We start from the raw sequence: 20921 nt of genomic DNA, 5'->3' as shown, positions 1-20921 counted from the left end.
TCTGATACAACTATGGCTGAATCCATGCTGATCTCTTCACCTGCAGCCATTGTTTACAGGCTTGAAGTACTAAACGTTATTCTTCTCAGTGACATTGGTTTGTCCAGTCATTCTCTGACCATGAACAAACGTGTGAGATTGAAGGTTTAACAGACAAATCTGCCACATGACAGTCATGGAATCAGTAATTTATCTCCAATTTATGATAAAAAAGGCCTAATATCAGGTGTCTAGCAGTTCTATTCTTGTTGCTGTGATGTTGATATTTCTATACAGAAAATGTGTATCATGTATCGCCATTCAGCTAAAAATATCGAGGTGTGATTTGTGGTACATACTGCCCAACCCTAGCCTCATTCAAACATATTGAACTCTGCTCCCACAATCTTCCTTCTTTCAACTTATCACCTCTCACTCTCTCCTTCCCTACCTTATCTCGCCTTTTCACCCTTTTACCTCCTTTTCTCCTGCACACGTGGCCTCCTTGCAGTGCCCCTCTCTCCCTCCCCCTCTGTCTCTTTCTCTGTGTAACAGTAGATGGAGTTATTAGTCAGACAGTGGGGATGACTGAACAGGTGTTTTCCAAATGGGCCTTTGAGCACTCGCCGCATCATCATTGCTCCGCGGGCTGGGGGGGCATTTGTGTATGTGTGCGAGAGCTTGGCCTCTGTGTGCCCTTTTCGCCTCGGGCTGAGCCATTTGCCAGCAGAGGGAGGGAGGGGTGAGATGTAAGCGTATGTATTCATGTGTGCTGTGTGCATAACATATGTAGGTGTGAAGAAGTGTTATATCTTTACCAGCTGCTGCTTGTCATTACTCATTGATGCACAACAGCGGTGCAGAATGGCCTTGGCCCCGACCACTTTCCACCGCTCTCCTGAAAAGACGAGCGCTGACATATTTAAGAGTCAGAGAAATGTTCCCGTCTCCACACTTTTCGCCCCCTCTGACCCCATTCTGCAAAGCCCCCCACCCGACAGATTTGACATGCCCAATTTCACTCTTTCTTTTCTGTATTCGTCTCCTCTCCCGACTTCTTTCTCTGCTGCAGGCTTTTAGGTTTCACTTGTTTTGCTTTACGTGCAACTTTTTGGATGTAGACCAGGTTCAGCTGTATCCAAATCCTCCTAAATCCTAAAAGTATCACAACAGCCTGACAGTAGGTGTTCACCTGCTGTCTAAAAGTATGAGCTGGACTGAGATTAAGAAACACGCAAAGACAGCTTATAAAGAATCACTGGAACAAGTTATATAATTAAACATGCAGCTTCCTGCACCTGTTTTTCATCTTTGCTTTGTTTTGTTTCCATCAGCTGTACAACGAGGACGCACATCAAACTCTCAAAGCAGCCCTGGACAGTACCTGACCAACGGCACTGACCCGTACAACGGCCAACCATACCTGTCCGGCTTCATCTCTCTGTTGTTACGTGCTGAGCCGTACCCCACGTCACGCTATGGAGCCCAGTGCATGCAGGGAAACAACCTGATGGGCATCGAGAACATCTGTGAGCTGGCGGCGCGGCTGCTCTTCAGCGCTGTTGAGTGGGCAAAGAACATCCCTTTCTTCCCTGATCTGCAGCTCATGGATCAGGTGAGGTGGACACTTTGGTGACTCATTCAAGTTTGCATGCACCTCCGTTGCTCAAATATAAACATACATGTCTGCCATGAGTACATAAGCCCCTACAGAGGTTTTAAACTTAGGACAGGAAGCAAATACAAGGTGGGGTGTAAATCTGTCTGCTGGTCCCCATTTGCAACAAATAAAGGCAAATTTCAGGATCTTCTCCAATCTACAGATTATTAAGTCTTCAAAATAATGCAGCTTGTAGTCTTTTTCAGCATGTTTGTAGGGTTTTATCAGCTGATAACAACAAAGCAATTACCTAAAACAAAGATAACGTTTATTTGTTTGCAAAATAATTTAATATGAATAAAATCTGTGAACTTAAGTCAGATAAACAAAGCTTAGCTTTAGTCCATGCAGGACATGTAAGTCATACACCCAAATGCTATCATCTGATGGCCAGCTGATTTCAATTATTGCCTCCCAGCTCTCACAGCCAGTCATAGCTAAATCTCCCAAGGCAGTACAATGAAATATGACTTCCTCCTCACCGAGTCCTGCTATGTCATTGCCAATCACACCATGCTGTTCTGGTAAAACTTCATCTCACTCCAGCATCCTCCTTTGTAGCCTAATATGTCAGATATTGCATCACATCGCACGCTCGCTGTCTATACTGCATACGTTAAAGATTTAAAGGTGCAGTGTGTAAAACTGGGAATACTAGCAACATCTGAAAGATTCTGGATTATGACGCTCACTTCTCTGGTGGTAACTGTGACAAACAGAGGATTTAAAAAAACAGTTTTTGGGTCCCTTCTGAGGTGCATGCAAGATGCAAAAATCCAAGATGACAGACTCCACAGAGGAGACTGTCTACCTCAAAAGCAGATGATTAAACGGTAATTTAGATAGGCCTACTAGTACATGATGTGCTTTGTTTTTCAGAAGTTTTTTCCACTAAATTCTGCTAGCCTAGATATTACACACTGCACCTTTAATTCTCTGTCCTGTGAATTTCAGTTTCCCTGTGAAGGATATGACATTTAGTGCTTTTTATTTGAAAATCAGACACACAGAAGTGTGGTGCTTTGTAGCCTTTAACAGCTTTTAGCTGAATAGTTATGTCTCTGTGTTTAAACACGGATACGGTTATTATTAATGCACAACTATATCCACTTTGTAAAACAGCTAACACGCCTCTGTTAAGCGAGGAAAGTGAAAGAAAATCAAAGAAATATTCACACTCCTGATCCCTTGTCAACTACCTCTTCTCTTGTCCCATGTCCATCTTAACATGAGCAACAGACCAGGAAATAGGAATGGGAAGATGGGGGAAAACGTTCTTTGCGCTTCTTTGTGTGGAAGTCAGGATACTATAATGACAATCAATGTTCACTGTTTTTTTCTGATGATAGCGAGCATGTGTCCAGTTAGGACACGATATAAAGTGCTGATCATCAACTGGAGGCCTGGGGGCCACAACAGGCCCCCCACAGCTTCTCATCCGGCCCCCAGATGATTAATTAAGTTCAGAAAAAGTACAGAGGAAAAACAATATAGTTGTGTATGGTATAATTATTTCTTTTATAATCCCTACAGATTAAAGTAAAGTAACCTAAAGTAACCCTGAAATAAGTCAGATTGAAACTTTTTTTCCAGACTGGCTTAATTTTTAATTGAGTTTACAGAAATCCAGAAGTCATTAATAGCACATAAGTTGCATGATAAACACACACTCGTGGGTCCATTCTTGGTTAAACGTGCTGTTTTCTCCATCAGCTTATCAGTTCAGATGCTGTAAGAGTGCTTTTTTCACTTTCTGAGAATCAAAATAAAAAGATCTGTTTCCTGTCAAGCACTACATAGCAACTCCAGAAATATGTGGCTTAAATATGTCAAATTCTCCCTCGCTGAAGTTTAGGCCACAAATTTGACAACAATTTTAATTTATTTTAGTTTATTTAACAGTTTTAACAACGCTGGGGCATCTGCATAGGTATAAGCTGGCTCTTATACAAATGCAGTTGATGAGCTCTGGTGTAAAGTCTTTGCTGCACCTTCACTTTTACACTACTACTTTGTAGATTTCTGTTAAAGTAAATTTAATTGTATTCCACATGCAAAGTCATAAATGTATAAATGTAGAGGTGGGTAGATTTGCATTCAAAGTTTAACATGGGTGATTTGCCCAGGAAGCATCTTTCAAGCAGAGACTTCACAGCCAAGAGAAACGGTATTTTTTAAATAAATGTTTAAATCTATGAAATAAGTATACTGGATGACTGGAGCCAAAGATAAAACTAGAAAAGCAAACAAGATGAGTGTTGCTTTTGGCTTTCAGTGGCAAAGACTTAACATCCGATTGCATCAAAAGATTGGTCCATACAGGATATAGCATAAATAAGACACATGATGCCTCACCTCCTGTCATTATCAACCCCATTTTTTTTAATCAAAGGGCACTTAAAGATTTCATATTAATACCACAATTAAAGACATCATTTCTTCTGTTAAGGTTCATAAAATCCAAAAGAAAACAAAAAGCTAACAAACATCAGCAGTTGAGATGCATGATTAATAAGCAGCTTTTTATGACATTTCACCCTCTGCTTGCCCTTAAGAAAAGAATCGAGTCTATGAATACTTCATTATGCCACACTTTTCCTTTTTCATTCCTTCTTTGTTACTCATCACCTACTTTACAGGCTTCTATAAAGAAATCAGTTGTCTTACTATTCACTGAAGGCAGAAACAGACACTCATGACATTTAATATGAATAGACTTGACATCAATGCTGCACGTGTAGATTTATACCAGCTGTAAAGTCTTGGCACAGAGTAATCGTCCGACCTATAAATATTCACATGCACCTTGGGCAGACATAGTGATCACAAATATGTCATGCTATAGTTGAACCATATCATTAATATATCATTAAGGTCATGTCAACATGTAGACTAGCTGTTGTCACTGTCTCTCAGGAAGAACTTACGTACTTTTCCATTGGCTGTAAGCTTTCTTCAATGACTCTTTAGGTGTAATTTTTAAATCTGTGAAACCAGCTTCCAAAAGACTCACACAAACATCAACCAAGGCTTTTACATTAGCTGCAATGAAATCTTAATACAGAAAACACAACAACAGTACCAACAAATTTTCTTTTAAATGCTTCTTGGGAATAAAAAGGCAACATTGATTTATGGTATTAGATTGTTGTCATGATTTCCATGTCATGTTGTCAGAGTTTAAGAAAAGGCTCTGTCTGGATCTTTATGTAAGTCAAACGTGGAGTATAAATGAGATTTAAAGAGTAGGGACATGGGAGTATTGGGATTACATTTTAGTATAAGCCTTGCTCCCTGAAAAGTGAATTGATCCTCCCCAGTTGTGTGTGTAAGAAAGGAAGATTTATTGTACTACAAGATAAATAATTAAAATACAATTATGCTGCTATGGTAAGAATGATTATTATTTTCATGACCTCCATGTCCCGCCCCCCCCATTTGGCAGAACCCCAAAAAGCTCTCCCCTTTATCCCCCCATAGGCAGCCTTGCTTTAAATGAGACTGCTGTGTTGTTAAAGGTCCTCCAAAATGTCAGTATTTTCCCCCCTTTCACCTTTAATTATTAGCTTCATTAGCCTCTTTTCCATAAATGTTGTTACTTACACAAATGACTGCACTTCAGAGCTCTTAAATATACTTTCTTTACCATAATGCTTATAGTCAAATAGTCTCCAGGAAAGCTAATAGGGTTAACAGAATTGAACTCATTATGAACCAATTTGGCTGTAAAATTTAAATTTCTAGTGTGGTTACATCAAATTTGTGCATTTTTCCTTTGGTTTTATTTCCCTCTAAAGCTTGTTTTATGGTGTCTTGATGGTGAACTTACTTTATTCTTCCATCAGTGAATGAATAAATAAGTTTTTGGAATGAATTTTAGCATGAATGGAGCTCCTTTCCTGGCTGTAGTTTGCATTTTCTTTCTGATAACATGACCAAATTTGGACCATATCTGCTCTTGATTTGGAGGAGAAAGTTCAATCCATCTGGTCTTACATAACATTCAATTAAAATTCTATTGCAAGGTGCAAAAGGTCAAAAGTGTAACAGGAAGTACAACTGATCATTGAATGATGATGAAACATGCTATGATGTTTTAAAAACATATTAGCTGCATTGTAAGCCAAATGATTGTGTCTATGTGCATGCTATTATTGGTGCAAGACTTGGAGTCAGTCCTACCCTCCATTACAAATAACTAATTAGAAAACAATAAAATACTTAATTTTACATCAGACAGTTTCTGAGATGTCTTGCAGAGAGATAACTGAAAATTGATTTTGTCCAATAACGACCACTCTTTTCTACCCGTGTCCTAGGTGGCGTTGTTGCGCATGTCATGGAGCGAGCTCTTCGTCCTGAATGCCGCTCAGTGCTCCATGCCGCTCCATGTGGCCCCTCTGTTGGCAGCAGCAGGTCTGCACGCGTCTCCCATGTCTGCAGAGCGTGTGGTGGCCTTCATGGACCACATCCGAGTCTTCCAGGAGCAGGTGGAGAAACTGAAAGCCCTGCAGGTCGACACGGCTGAATACTCCTGCCTCAAGTCCATCGTGCTCTTCACTTCCGGTGAGTTTTAATGAAGCAGAAATAAAGCGTGAAGTCACAAGGGAACTGCATGAAATACAATGATTTCATAGGCCTGTAATTTAATGGTGAAAGAGGATGTTGAAACAGGATTTAATGAATGAAGTAAAGGTTTCAACATGATTATAAGTTCATGACCTGAAATGTTAAATCGATTGCATAAGTGGTTATTGTTTTGTAGCGAGCCTTTCATAACCTCATTTGTGTTCTTTCATCCTAAGCAAACTTATCCAACTTTTATGGAGGTTGTAACGTCACTCATAGAGACAGCAGCTTATTTTTCAAGTTGGCTCATTTAAATATCAACAGTGGAAAAGATTTATGTTTGTCAAAAGAAGCAAAACGATGCAAATACTAAAAAATCTTATTTCAAGTATGGCTGTACTGTAGCAATTATGCTGGGTTGCATTGCAACATATTGAGTGTAATAAATGAGAGATAAGTTCTAAATAAATACAGTTATAACTGATTATTACTGAGACAAATTGTAAAATACTGTTTAAAACAAAGACACTGAATAAATCAATAACAAAGTTATAAATGTTAACAAATAAAAGCAAGAATGTTTTCAAATTTTGACTTTTTCTATCCAAATGTACAAGGCATTTTAAAAAATGCATGAGGTGAGCTAATGCTACATGGGGGTCTATAGCATGGAAAACTCTGGGAACCACAGCTCTAAGAACTGAGAAAAAGTTTTTTATAATGAGGAGAATGATGGAAGAGACAATTCAAGTTTACAGTGAAAAAAATCAAGCAATGGAATTTTAGATGAAATTTTAGTATTAGAAATCAAATCCCCTGATTGAGAACAAACATCAGATATTACTTGACTTTAATTAACCTAAAAGGGATAACAGCTCAAGGTACGCTCATTTAACAGTTTGCTCTAAAACGTTGTCCTCCTCACAAACTCAGCCGCATACAAGATTATAGGTAGAATCTGATGTCAACATAAACACCACCTCTCTCCTGTGAGTAAACTTATTTATTGCTCAGGTTGAGAAGGAGGAATTAGCGGGCAGATGATCTGAATTCTCCTGGCAAAGGAACATTCTGGTAATTGGTTTATTTGTGTGTACAGGAAGACTTAATCGCTGGTATCAAAGCACATGTAAACAGATTAACCTTGGTTAGAGAGATGGCCAATAGGAGGTTTTATCCTGTGCATCTAAACATGACCAAGGTTAACACAAACAGACATTAAACTGCTTATTCATTTTCTATTAAGATTTTTGCTCTACTATAATAAATGTAATTTAAATTTTCCATCACAAAAAGACACTATCAAAACCACAAATTAGACTTTTTTTAATAGTTATTAATTAAATATTATTTGCTTTCTAAATGCTTGCTGTAGTAATCCAATGCGCAGCTGAGTTTCACAATTCATCCCTAAAACGTACTGTAAAATACAATAAAAGAATTATCAACAGAGACAATAGAGGTAGTGCTGCAATGAAAGATATATACCATATTCACACTGACTGAAGCCATTTTCCTCTGATGCCACACAGGGTTGGATGTTCAAATGCCTTTATCTCCTAAGTTTACCTCGAGGTTGTGAGGGAATTATTATTTTTCATGTCACTGCTTGATAAATGAAACACAGAAAAAATATTTTAAAAATGGTGGGAAATCAGTATTTATTTTGAGGTAAAATAGCCTGATATCCTTTTAGAATCCTTAAATTACAGTCATCGTGAAGCACTAACCACTTACTAGCTAAAACTGCAATATCGTGGGACTAGCCTTTAACAGAAACATCATGACAGCTAATATTAACTTCATGTCACTTCTTAAAGTATTGTCTTATGAATTTCTAACCATTTCAACACTAGCTGCCTAACTAATTGAAAACGACACAAAAAAACAAAAGTAAATGTAATATTTGCTGTTGGCCAATTCCTAGCTTAAAGAATTAACTTCTAAGTGGCTTTAAATTTATCTGCTAATCTAGCACTCAGAAACACTACAAAATAGTAATATTTACAAGTAGTCACTGCCTAGCTAAAAGTCCACTATTATCTTCTAAATGGTCAAATGCTAACTCTAGCTGCTAACCTAGCTCCCAGAAAGATTATAAAATGGAAATACTTGCTGTTAGCCATTTCCTTGCTAAAGATATTGTCGAAATGTCTACATAGCTGAATGCTAACTTTTGCTAACCTAGCAAACAGAAACGTGAAAACAAGATTTACTGTAAGACACTTCCTTTCTACAGATATTGTCTTCCTGTGGCTGAATGCTAACTGCTTACCCAGCAAACAGAAACATATTAAACAACAATATTTGCTTTAAGCCACTTCTTACTTAGAAATATTTTTGTTGGTGCTAACTTTTGCTGCTAATTTAGCAAACAGAAGCATACAAAACGGCAATATTTGCCATTAGCGAAGTCCGAGCAAAAAATGATTGTCCTCTAGATAGCCAAATGCTAACTTTATCAGCCAGCCTAGCTAGCAGAAACACTGCAAACAATAATATTTGCTTGTACCCTCTTCCTCGCTAAAAGTATTGTCTTATAAATGGCAGAGTGCTAACTTTAGCTGCTAATCTAGCAAACAGAAACATATGGAGCATCAATGTTTGCTTTTAGTCAATTCCTAGCTTAAAAAAATATTGTCTTCATAATGGCTGAATACTAACTTTTGCTGCTAATCAAGCAAATAAGCATAAGAAACAACAATAGTTGCAGTTAGCCACTTACTAGCTAAAATATTTGTTTTCTTGATAGCTAAAATATTAACTTTATCAGCCCGCCTAGCAAACTGGAAAGCCTAATAATATTTGCTGTAACCCTCTTCCCTGCTAAAGTATTGCTTTCTAAATGAATGAATGCTAACTGTAGCTGCTAACCCAGCAAACAGAAGCACTATGGAACAGTAACATTTGCTGTTAACCACTTCCTAGCTAAAAATATGGTCTTCTGAGTAACCAAATATTAACTTCAGCTTTTACTGAAGCTAATGGAAAAGATGGAAAGTTAGTTTGAAATAAGAGAGACTAAGCTGTTAATATCTCAGAAATGGTAAAATGACAAGACCTGTCAGATAGGCCACCTGAAATTTATTTGAATTAAATTCATAAACTTAGCATTAGCCATAGCATTTTCAACATTTAAGCTTCACCACATATTACATTGGATTACTGTTGGAGATTAGCCAGTCAAAAGGTATTTATACACCTAAATAAAAATTAGAATTGATAATAGTGCATAAAAACTAACTAATAGCTGCCTATTGAGTAGAAATCATTATTTAGCCTATTTGCTTTTAACCAGTAACAACTGTTCATCCTGGGGTCAAACATTACACAACATCAGCTAGGAAACCTGAAAACAAATTAAACCAGCTGACTAGATTCACAGTTAGCACCATAAATTTTGAAAACATATCTGAATTGAATATTTAGCATGGCTTTTCTTAGCTTAGTCAATAAAATATGAGTTAATTTCAAATTCACATTTCAGCAAAATGTTTTAAGTTGGTTTCTTAATTTCTCTCTAAATCTGATCTTATTTGTTATTCATGTCAAAAGTAGTGGCAGTTAAGTCTATTTCAATGAAGCCCTATCAACATGACAGTCCTCTTTAAAGCATTTGTATGTAAGTAGGTAGGTGAAGCACTTATTCTCCTCTGTTATAAAAATGGCTCCACACCAATGGAAAAACCAAATTCCTTTTCATGACTGATTTAACCACAGAGCAAGTTTCTTAGATGGTCTTAGCGCCATGAAACATTTTTTCTTTCTGCTCTGTTGGAATCCGGTTTGATCTCACAGACAAATGAAGCGGACTTCAACTGTACTTAACCCACAACCTTTTCACCTCCACTGAGCATGACCGATACGTGACCTCTAACGCTGCAGCAGATATTGTCTCATTGGCTCCATATGTAAATGCTGAAGCTACAGTCGGTCATGGTCTCTGCCCTCTGTGAATTTGACTGTAATTTAATCGCTCTCTTTTACTGTAAAAGGCAGTGTTTTCCTTGCCCTATGTGTAGCTTCCTTAGCCTTACTTTAATCAGTTTCAAGCTTTTACCTAAAGCATTTATTACATTTGATTTGGAGTGAATCATATAAAGCTGTGCATGTGACAGATGCCATATTTATAGACAGTCTAAGCTCATTAAAACATTTGGGTACTTCTTTGTCACAAAAGTATCTCCTAAATCACTCCCATGTGACATTTTTATGCCTTAATCATATGCTGGTTATTTCTCCACCTAATCTGGTTTGAACCACTCTTTTTGCCCTGGTTATTTTATTCAGTAAGACTTGTGACAAGGAAATGCCCTCATGCTTGCGTAGATTTCCTATTTTTTGGCTGCCTGCATCCAAATCTATTTTAAAAAACCCAGGGAATTTGAGCCTACACCCTCACCTTGTTTTACAATGCTCTCCCCACTGACTGCAGACAAAATAAATCAAAATATATCTGTTTTACATCTTGGAAAACCCATGAGATAGGCATTGTTTTGATACTGCTTTCATACAAACCCCGTTGAGGTTTATCCCAACAGTCACTGGGCTGCAGTGGCAGCCAAAATACTGTCACTTGTGGGATACTTCACTTAGAGATCATGCTTTGTGACCCAGGGGGAAACGGATTGTGAAGAAGCCAACACTGAGATGTCTCTTGTCCTTGTTTTTATTGCATTTTCCTCTTTTCCCCCTCGCATGGCTTGTCAGATTCACTCTACGCGCACCTAGCATCCCTCATCCTTGAATGTGTGTGGCTGTGGATCCACCTCTCCCTTCTCTCCCTGGCTTTCATCAGCCATCTCTCCATCATGATCCCATCTATTATTGAAACCAGTCATCCACCCCTCCTCCCCATGCTCCCCAAACCCAACCCCAAGCCTTGCCCAGGCCTCGGGACCCCTGCCCCCACCATGGGAGTTGAATTATGTATGGTGGGGTTCTAGTGAGTTGCAGGATTCGCCACAGCCCTGGCCGTGACCTACATAACCCCTGTAGCCCTGAGCATCCCATGTGACTTCCCTGTATGCGGGCAGATGTACCCACATGTACAAACACAAAAAAACTGCACATGTCTCGCCAACAGAAGACAATACAGTCAGTGGAACATGCAGATATTAAAAATTTGAATTTAATCGAGGCAGACATGCACACACGCATACACTAGATAGATTAATAAACCTGACTCCTGCAGACCTGCTAGGATGAGCTAACAAGCTCGGACAATCACCAATCGTCTTTAACCTCCCTCTGAGTCCCCTCCCTCCGCTCCCTCTGTGAAGCCCAGTCCCATCACGCTGCATCAGAGGACGGGCATCTCAGCGCTGCCACCCTGATCCCTCACCCGAACTGACCTGGTGTGTGCCCAAGGATCAGACAAAAGAACACGGCGCTTGGCGTGGAAGGGCGCCCACAGAGCTGTCGCTTCGGCACGCGAAGTGGTTTCAGTCACATAGACAGCTTTGCTAATCCCAAACAGGCACTGACTGCCTTGTCACGCAGGACCCAAAATGGCGGCCCAACGAAAAAGCAGTCCATCTGCCCCCTGAGTGGAGTGAAGTGCAGCTGAAGCGGGAGCAATTATTCACTTAGAATGATGAGAATAGTGGCCGCGGAGGGTGGGGAGGGGTTGACACACTCGATTAAAATATGAAGTAAATTAATTTTTTTGTGGTGCAGGACTGAGGCTCAGCAGGGCAGGGTTTACACAGGGGACAGATCAAAGTGTGAGATGACAAAGGGGAGCTACGAGGCAAGGTGACAGGTTAAAACCTACGGGCCAGTGCTTTTAGACTGAAAGAACGAGCTGGAGAAGAAATTGCCCTCATCAAAACCTTTCTTCTAAATGAGGGTTCACACAGGGGGCACAGCCGGAGAGCCCTCCCCATGAATGTACAGTATGTGGCACAGTGTGGTAAAGTGTTTCTTTGTTTTGAGTTCACACATCTCTGACCTCCTTTGCTAAATCCCCCGTGCTCTCCCCTGCACACAGAGGGTGCGAAAAGTACCGCGCGCTGTGTTACACGCTCTCTCTGCTGTGCGAGACTCTTGCCAAGGTGTGGGGGAGAGGTGGAGGGTGGCAGGAGGAGAGGAGGAGGAGGCAGGAGGTAGAACATGACCTCCAGCTGCTGGGAAAGGGAACGCTGTAGAGTGCTGTGAACACAGACCACAGGAGTGTAGCAGATATGAATCTCTGCAGTGACAACCTTCATTTCCTCAAGTTTGAGCAGCACTTTTTTAGCTTCAGGGATTTGTCTGCTCCTTTTACACTTTATCGGCATCATCTTTCCAATTTATCTCTTTTAGTTGACTCGATGACATTTTATGTGTAGTGTCAGGTCAGGACTCCACTTGAGCCTGAGACTTTCAGTCTGAAAATCTGGATTTAAAATCGAGTTAACATGAGTTTCAGCACAAGCCCAATAACTGGTCACACTGAACAAAAACAAATACAAACATTGGGTGTTAGTCCTGTTTAAGAATGCACCAAGTTGTCAGATCTTCAGCTATTACTCATTCGATTTTTCTTGGTTTCTCTCATGAAATTTGAGGACACCTATTATGTATTCCATGAGACCCTTTGCTGTTGGAAAAACGACCACAAAACTTGCTTAATTCACATTTACAATCATACAGTATGTAGCTGAGTCCAGACTATGAAAAGTTTGGCTTCTCTGATATGTCCTCATAAAATCAGGGAGATTTAAAGACACTGGAGTGTTTCCTTAAATTAACTGTTGATCTATCTATATGAGTGGTTTTTTTAAATTACAAAATCAACCTCTTATTTCCCTCTAGCTTAAAGAGGAGGAATTTCTTTTAAGGTATGTGTACTTGGAAGTCAACGAAAGAAAGTGTCCCCCAAATCTGATGATGTTAATTTCAAATTTTTGTCCAAGCCAAAAGTGTTTTGAAAAACTGGATCGCAAATAAAAGGTGTGACTTAAGCAACTCTTCTTCCACCAGTTCTCTGAAACATAGGTGCCAAGTCTGACTACTGAGCTATAGAGGGCATCATTTTCCAAAAGTCCCTCTGCTAGAATTCGTTTTTTTTTTTTTTTTTTTTTAATTTTGCATAAGAAACAACCTTCCTTTAGATTGCACATACAGTACTCTGCAGGATTTTTAGCATGTTTTGGCCCAAAACTGAAGCTAAAGAACGGCATAGACGTGGTGGGTAAGATCCAGATCTTTGTCAAGTGAACAACTAGTCTCGATTGAGGTTCTTGAAGATGTTTTGCTATGCCTCCAAAAGGCCTCTTCAGTTCTAATGTGACTTGGGCCACAGTTGGGGTTTATAGCCTCTGCTGACCATCCGCATGCAAATGATCTGGGCGGTCCCTGAAAGTCATTCCCAGCTTAGTCACCTGGGTCACCTAAGAGTCGCTGGCAATCATTGACCCAGTCTCAGTGACCCAGTGTCTTCCAGGGACTATACCGGCTTGCCAGAGTGTTGGGTTCTGGGACCATGGTGTTAGGTCCTGGGATCCAGCGTGAAAGCATCTGGATTGCTGTCAAAGATATGAGGACGACAAAGATTCGGATAACCATGACCGGGATGAATGAGAAGCTATAGGGACGGCATGTTTGATATGGCAAAAATCCAGTATTGTGCATCCCTCATTAACATGAGACATTGCACCTCAATTGGTGCAATGTAGGCTTTGAGAAAAGAGGAGGGAATGATGGTCAGCAAATACTCTTGGGTGGTTTTAGAAATCCCAAGTATTGTCAATGTGTGGAAAACACTTATTAAGTTTGTGGGGGGGAGTTGGAGTAAAACTAGGAGAGGAGGCATCTTCTTGTTGTGAGAGGGCAGTGTTAACCACTTGACCACCATGCAGCCAGTTTCAGCAAAATGCCTGATAAACTTTGTGCAAATGCTTTTGATATGTTGTAGCTTCTTTTTTTAGCTTGTGTTTACCAACCTGATTGCTTTTTTGTTGGTTGCTTATGCTGGTAACACTGCCCAGAACACTGGTTTGGCTGAATTACAAGAGATAAAAATGTTTCAAATACTGTTTAATGTGAGGAACCATGGTCAATCACTCTAACAACGTAAAGTGTCTAAACTCTATCATCTACATCTTTACCAGATTTATGAAGACATTAGATTTTTATTCCTGAATTGTAATAACATTTTACTTTTTTGCAGGGTCTATACAGACATTGAAATAAAGATACAGAATTAAACTTTATATGTCCTCTCTTCCTTCTAGATGCAATGGGTCTGTCAGATGTCGCCCACGTGGAGAGCATCCAGGAGAAGTCCCAGTGTGCTCTGGAGGAGTACGTAAGGAACCAGTACCCCAGCCAGCCCAACCGCTTTGGCCGTCTCCTCCTACGCTTGCCCTCCCTTCGAATCGTCTCCTCTCCTGTGATTGAGCAGCTGTTTTTCGTCCGCCTTGTTGGCAAGACGCCCATTGAGACACTACTTCGCGACATGCTTCTGTCAGGATCAAGCTACAACTGGCCCTACATGCCCACTGTGCAGCGCGATCGGCCGATCTCCCTCCACTACAATGAGAACGGGCCCTGAGGTTCAGAGACAGACAAAGACAAAGCTGCCGAAAGAAATCCAGGCTGAACATCCATCCATACATCCTTCACTTCCTTTAACTCTCTGCGTTCAACTTTTTCCAGAGGAAGCATCTCCCTCACCATTCCACTGATGACATACTCCGTTGCCGTCCCGGTTAAACAAACCAGCTAATCATTCACCTCAGCCACCATAGAGACTTGATGGCTTGTTGCCGACCCTCAGCCGACGGTGCAGGTCTACACTTCAGATGTGGCAGGAGCTGGACCAGTTGGTAGAACGGGTTATTGCGCAGTTCACCAGCAGGTCTGTTGGACTCCCTTCAGATGTCAGTCTCAAACCTCATAAATACGAGCAGCAAAAGACAAAAATTTGCTTTACTGTTGGTGCTATGCCTACTTTTAGAGGTATGAGCATCACAGTATTGCAATACCAAGCAAGGGCTTTTCCAAGGACTCAAGAACAAGGAGCAACAAGGCCCCAATGTACATTCACCACGTTTTGAAAAGAAAACCAGAAGCCATTAAGAAAAAAAAGAAAGACAAATGCCAAAATGTCTTGGACTTTTGCAGAGGACATGTTTTAATGTGTGTGTTTGTATTAGCACTGTTTATATGGAGAGAAAACTCATGATTGTGTCCATATGTACAGTATATCGTTGATTCATAGGCATCTATAGCGTATTAGGGTTCAGTGGGAAAAGCTCAGGTTCAAAGGGTGGGTAGACAGACGGACAGACATGCCAATATTAGTAAAAAAGTAAAAGTCAAACCCAGCTAAATTCACACTTATCAGCTGCCTGTGCCAAAGCTGAAAAGAAAAAAATATTGTTTGGTATTTTTGTGGGAGTGTTGGTGATAACAATATAATATTTGGTTTGTCTAAAATTGGACTTTTTACTTGTTTTGGGGTCTGAGGGGGAAAAAGAAGTCTGTAAAGGAAAAATACAACTAAAAGCTTAGGCACTTCATTGTAAACTAGTCTGACCTACACTTATTCACTCCTGTACAATCACAGCACTGGTAGATTGTCGCTACCTTTTACGCAATTTGAATAAGCGTCCTTTTTACTTATCTAAAAGGCTCACTAAACCCCGTACATGTTATCACAGGAGTGACACAACAATCCTCAGTTTTGTTTAATAGTTATGATTGTCATTGTTGAAGAAATTTGGGATGGGGGGGGCGCATTTTGCAAAATTAGCTGTACTTGCCTTAGAACAAAGATTTTGTCACTGAGCATTTATCTTATGACTGTGCCATAATCTCTCGTTACCTGTTATAACAGGTATTATGTCCTGTCAGGAGTGGTAATGAACCCACGTGATGTGAAAAATGATCGATCATGGAGAAACTAACCTGGAGATGTTCATAAATTCGTAGACATTTTTGAACCTCCTGTGAGTTCTTTTCCACTTCCTGATGATATGTCACGTAGGGAAATCCCCCTCGACTCATGTCATTTGAGCTTATCGTTCAATACCGTAGAGAAAACTATCACTAACCTCTGAAACCTCAGTATATGTTACAATATAATCCCAGTTGGACTTATGACTGTGACTTAGTTTAGGACTGTTTTTTTTTTTTTTTTTTTTTTGCTTCCCATTGGTGGAAGCTTGTTTGTTTTCTCACATTTCCAACATGGCTCTGTTGTATCAAGTATTGATATTGGTAAAGCCATCTGGGACCTTAGAAATCTGTCTGTTGATAATGAATTCACAGAAAATTTCTACATGTTTGTTTTTATCCCCTCTTTTTTTGTTTGGCAATATGGATTATCCATTAAATGAAATAAAATTCTGTTGTTCACAAGAGATTTCCTGTTGTCTTTTTATCATAATAAATGTTAAATTTTAAAGTCTATCTGAATATGATAAACTTAATTACTAGATAAACATTAGCACTATTTATCACCAAATCAACAGGAAGTCTGCCTTGTTGAATTTATTTGGTTTGTAATAGAATACATTGCTATATATTTAGAAGGTTTATAATTGGAATCCAGCCTGTTTTCTCTCATTCTCTCTGAGAACTATAATTTTTTAATTTTGGTGCTAAGCAAATATAATGGAACATTAATAGTCATAGTAAAAGATTAGATATTTAATGAACAGTGGTCATCTAATAACTAAATAATTTTTAGAGACTAACTATTACAATTGGTCCTGAATGTTCTCTTTTGGCTTTAAGTAGGAAGTAAGGAAGGTTGAAACAAATTAAGGCTTTTGAAAAGGTATAATGAACTAGCTAACTGCTGGTTTCCCCTTTCTTTTGCTCACTTCTAAACTATCTCATTTAGTCAGAGAAATAGTCTTAAACTTGTCCGTTAAAGGGGACATATTTTACCCTTTTAAGACATGTTTATATCGGTCTAAGAGGTCCCCAAAACATGCCTGTGAAGTCTGTTGCTGAAAAAACACTCCAGTATTGGATTTTTGCATGTCTAAAAACCCTCCTGTTTCAGCCCTGCTCAGAACGAGCTGTTTCTGTGTCCGTGGCTTTAAATCTTACTGAGCAGTCTGACTCCGCTCCTCTCATGAAATGGATGTGGCTTAATGGATGTGGCTCTCCTGATCCTCCTCTCAGCCGGCAGCAGAGAGGAGGATCAGGAGAGGAACTTTCTTCCAAGAAGGAGGGCCAACTGAACCTGGGGGTGGTGCTAACTCCCCACATGACATCATGAGGGGAAAATCTGAGGACGGCTTGTTTCAGCACACATTTTCTGAAAGGTGGAGAAAGATAGGGAGAGAGGGAATGGATTTTTCTGGTACTTGATGGGATTGTGGACAGGCCAGGGGCACATGTTTTTGTTTGAAAAGCCAGAAAATGTGATTTTTGCACATTATGTCTACTTTAACATTTTAAGCATGAGCTCAAAGTGTGACAGGTAACCTCCTGAGTCTCTAAAGATTTTTTATGTTAATATAGATTCAGCGTAACTTTGAAGCAAATTGTTGGCACATTAGAGGACATATAGCATATTTCAAAAGGTCACCTATTTTTAAAATGAAGAAATGTCTGAACGGCATGCTTTAGTCACACTCAGACTAGGCGGTCTGTATTATTCCCAGGTATGTTTGACCTCCATCAGGTTAATCACATTTCCTCAAAATTTGGGAGGACACAATAATTTAGGGGAGTTTCACATAAAGGACCTGGACCTGGGTCTGAGTACACTCAGCCTCAAAGCCCAGTTCCATTTGGTCAACGGGAATCCAAGTGTACTGCACTTGGGCATTGTGCCTAATTCCACATGAACTGTCCCCAAGACCAGGTCTTGAAGCAGGCATAGTACATGGGAAATGTGAATGCAAACAGCCTTGAGTACTTGTCAGCGAGTATAGCTGAGAAGTCAATTGTAAACATCTCGTGTCTCTAAAAATGCTGTATTCATGCAGCACAGACTCCATTCAGCCTCAAACAAATGTTGGTCCACGTGGGTGCCATAGCTGTCTCTTCTTCCTTCTTGGTTTTTCAAACCACCTACATGCATCATCATTTTTTGCAGATCACAAACAACTTTAAGGAACACAGAAAAGTTTGTAGCATCATGTTATTCATAAACAAGGTCTGTCAGTTACAGTCGTGAAATTATCATGTTACAAACGTTACAGACTGGACAACATTTCTGAATAAAACAGAGGAAAAGGTCAGAAGTCTGACCCGGGATTAGATTATGTATAGACCTGTTTTAGAAGTAGCTACACGAACAGGGATTTACTTCATCTCATTAGCTTTAGCCAAAGCTAACATAGCTACTCTAGCTACTTCATTAACCTTACTACATAAGCCAATGTAGTTAGCTTTAACAATGTAAGCTTTAGCAAATGTAGCTAAAGCTAATGTAGCTGCATAGATGAAGTACTTGCATAATACATAGCTGCTTTGTGAGCTTAGGATAACAAAGTTCAAAGTAAAAAACCTGACCAGATAAACCTAAATACAAAATGTTGACTAAAGCTGAGTAGTCTGTTTACAGGAAAAAGCTCATCCTACATGAAGACATTCTAAAAAGTCTAGCATAGCTTGTGTAGCTCTCTTAGCTGCATAGATAATGGAGCTACATGGCTCACATTGCTAAAGCTAACAAAGCGTGTAGCTAACAAAGCCTGTAGCTAACATAGCTAATGTAGCTAAAGCTAACCGTTACCTTAACCCTTAATAGAAGGTTAATCCAATGCTATTTTGAAAGTTTTAGCGTGTATTTCTATTCTGCGATATACAGCGTCTTAGACTGTCTTGTATGAATAGGATTAGCTAATACCATTGGTGTGTAAATGTGGAGTGAATGGAGTGAAAGGATGTAAATGTGTAGGTTTGACCTAAGTTGTAAAAGTGCGTTGAGCTGTCAGATGACTAAAAAGGCTCTGTACAAGCTCAAGTCCATTTACCATCTTGGTTGTTTTGAGTTGTTTCTGTTTCAGACCAACAGAAATACAGTAAAAAGAGACATTATTCAGGTATGATTTCAGAAGAGATTTTCAAATGTGTAGCTCAGCAACCACAATTCAGCCCACAGATTTTGTGAATATTGAATGTTGCAATCCCTAGATTACATTTTCCCATTTACCCACAGTAGCAGTGTGTTTTCACACTGCATCTACTGACACCAATAAAACACTTTCAGCTGCGATCATTAAGTATAAACAATCCTATATTTCTCTTTCCAGCGAGCACTCTGCTCTAGCCAGAGAAAGAGGCACACGTGCTGATCAATATCTCAGATCAATCCATGATTTTAAACCAAATGGGGGTCTCCCTGAGCTCACGCTGGGATGAGGCGCAAATGTTGATACAGCCCTGCTCGGTGCGTGACACAGAGCAAACAAACATCATGACCCCATGAGTGTTTGTGGAAGACACAGAGAGAGGGAAAGAGCACACATGGTCTTTGACCTCTGGGTTCAAGGTGTGTTTCAAAGTGTGTACATGTGGTAGGTTTTGTTAAATATATTTGCTGCTGTTGACTCTGAGTGATAACGCTCTGGGATGACATGGACAAGAGAAGGTTTGTGCATTTACACCTTCCTGTGATGTTAAGTTGTCAAGTTCAATCCCACACACATGCATGCACTCGCTTACAAAACCACACTCCCTCCACATGGTAACCTTATGCCCCTTACACCTAACCTCCCCCTCCTTCATCTACCTCCCCCAACCCCTCCATCCCCTCCCTCTTTTCTGACCGCCCACAGCCATCCCTCCTCCTGTCCCAGCCGGCGTATGAAGAGTAGCCGATTGACTTATGCCTTCATTTCGGAGCTGTCACTCCTGGCCAAACACCATGACCCCTCAACCTCCATTTTGGAGGCGCACGTTTTTTTTTTTTCTTTCCCTCACCATATGAATATAAAAAACACATGTGGCCCAGAGGTGTGTGTATGTGTGCGTGCATGCATGTTTATGTGTACAGGTAAATCAAACTGACACAGCTCCTTTGAATGGCAGGAGCTGAATTACTTTTGCACTTCAATTTTGCACACCTGCCATTTATTGCAAACACCGGGCTCAGCATAAACCATAAAAGCAAAATACACTCCTTCAAGATACAAATCAAAGCCTGTAAATATAAGAACCAGGAGTGGCAATAATACATTATTCCTCTGGGGGGTAAATGACTTTGCATATTACTAATATTGGTGATGATTGTAGGTCTACCTTGTGCACATTCATATTGTTAAATCGAGCATTTGTGGTGCTCATACAACTTTTGTTTATTTTCTAAGTTGAACATAAAAGAAACAAATAATAGGTTTTAAAAGTGTTGTTTAAAGTAAAAAATTACAGAAGCCTTAAGTAGACATGAATCCATACATCTTATTCAATCAATATATTTTAAAATATTTCTAGTTATTTATCTGGGTTGCAAAGCAAAAAACAAACAAAAAAATAGACAAAACTTACCCCATAAGTATGCACAATGACAGCATGGCAAGTCATATTCTGGCATTTCACAGTAACCTGGCAAGTGTTGTTTTCAATATGACAGCAGATCATCCCATTATGGATAAAATATTCTGTTTCATAATATAATAAGATTAATTTATCTGTATTGATTGGAAATCCAGAATGGGTTGCAGCAGCTATATGCAAGTTTAAACATAGCCTTGTTTGAATGTAATTTCCAGTTTAGGACTGACTATATTGACTTGCTTTTAAGTTGTTTTAACAAAGG

The 20921-nt window shown here is 39.7% G+C and overlaps 1 protein-coding gene across 1 annotated transcript in view; it reads left to right on the top strand.

Moving 5' to 3' along the window:
- The window catches only part of nr2f5 (nuclear receptor subfamily 2, group F, member 5), a 40081-nt gene extending 23770 nt beyond the window's left edge, over positions 1–16311 (top strand). The window contains exons 2-4 of the mRNA XM_041792565.1: positions 1314–1594; positions 5959–6205; positions 14428–16311. Coding sequence (XP_041648499.1) covers positions 1314–1594; positions 5959–6205; positions 14428–14747 — 848 coding nt within the window. The 3' untranslated portion in view covers positions 14748–16311. The remainder of the gene's footprint in view (positions 1–1313; positions 1595–5958; positions 6206–14427) is intronic.
- Positions 16312–20921: the final 4610 nt, after the last annotated feature.

The sequence above is a fragment of the Cheilinus undulatus genome, linkage group 8 (assembly GCF_018320785.1).
Source record: "Cheilinus undulatus linkage group 8, ASM1832078v1, whole genome shotgun sequence".
In the NCBI taxonomy this organism is placed as follows: Eukaryota; Metazoa; Chordata; class Actinopteri; order Labriformes; family Labridae; genus Cheilinus; species Cheilinus undulatus.
The sequence above is the reverse complement of the archived record's forward strand: the minus strand, read 5'-3'. Positions and strand labels throughout refer to the sequence as shown.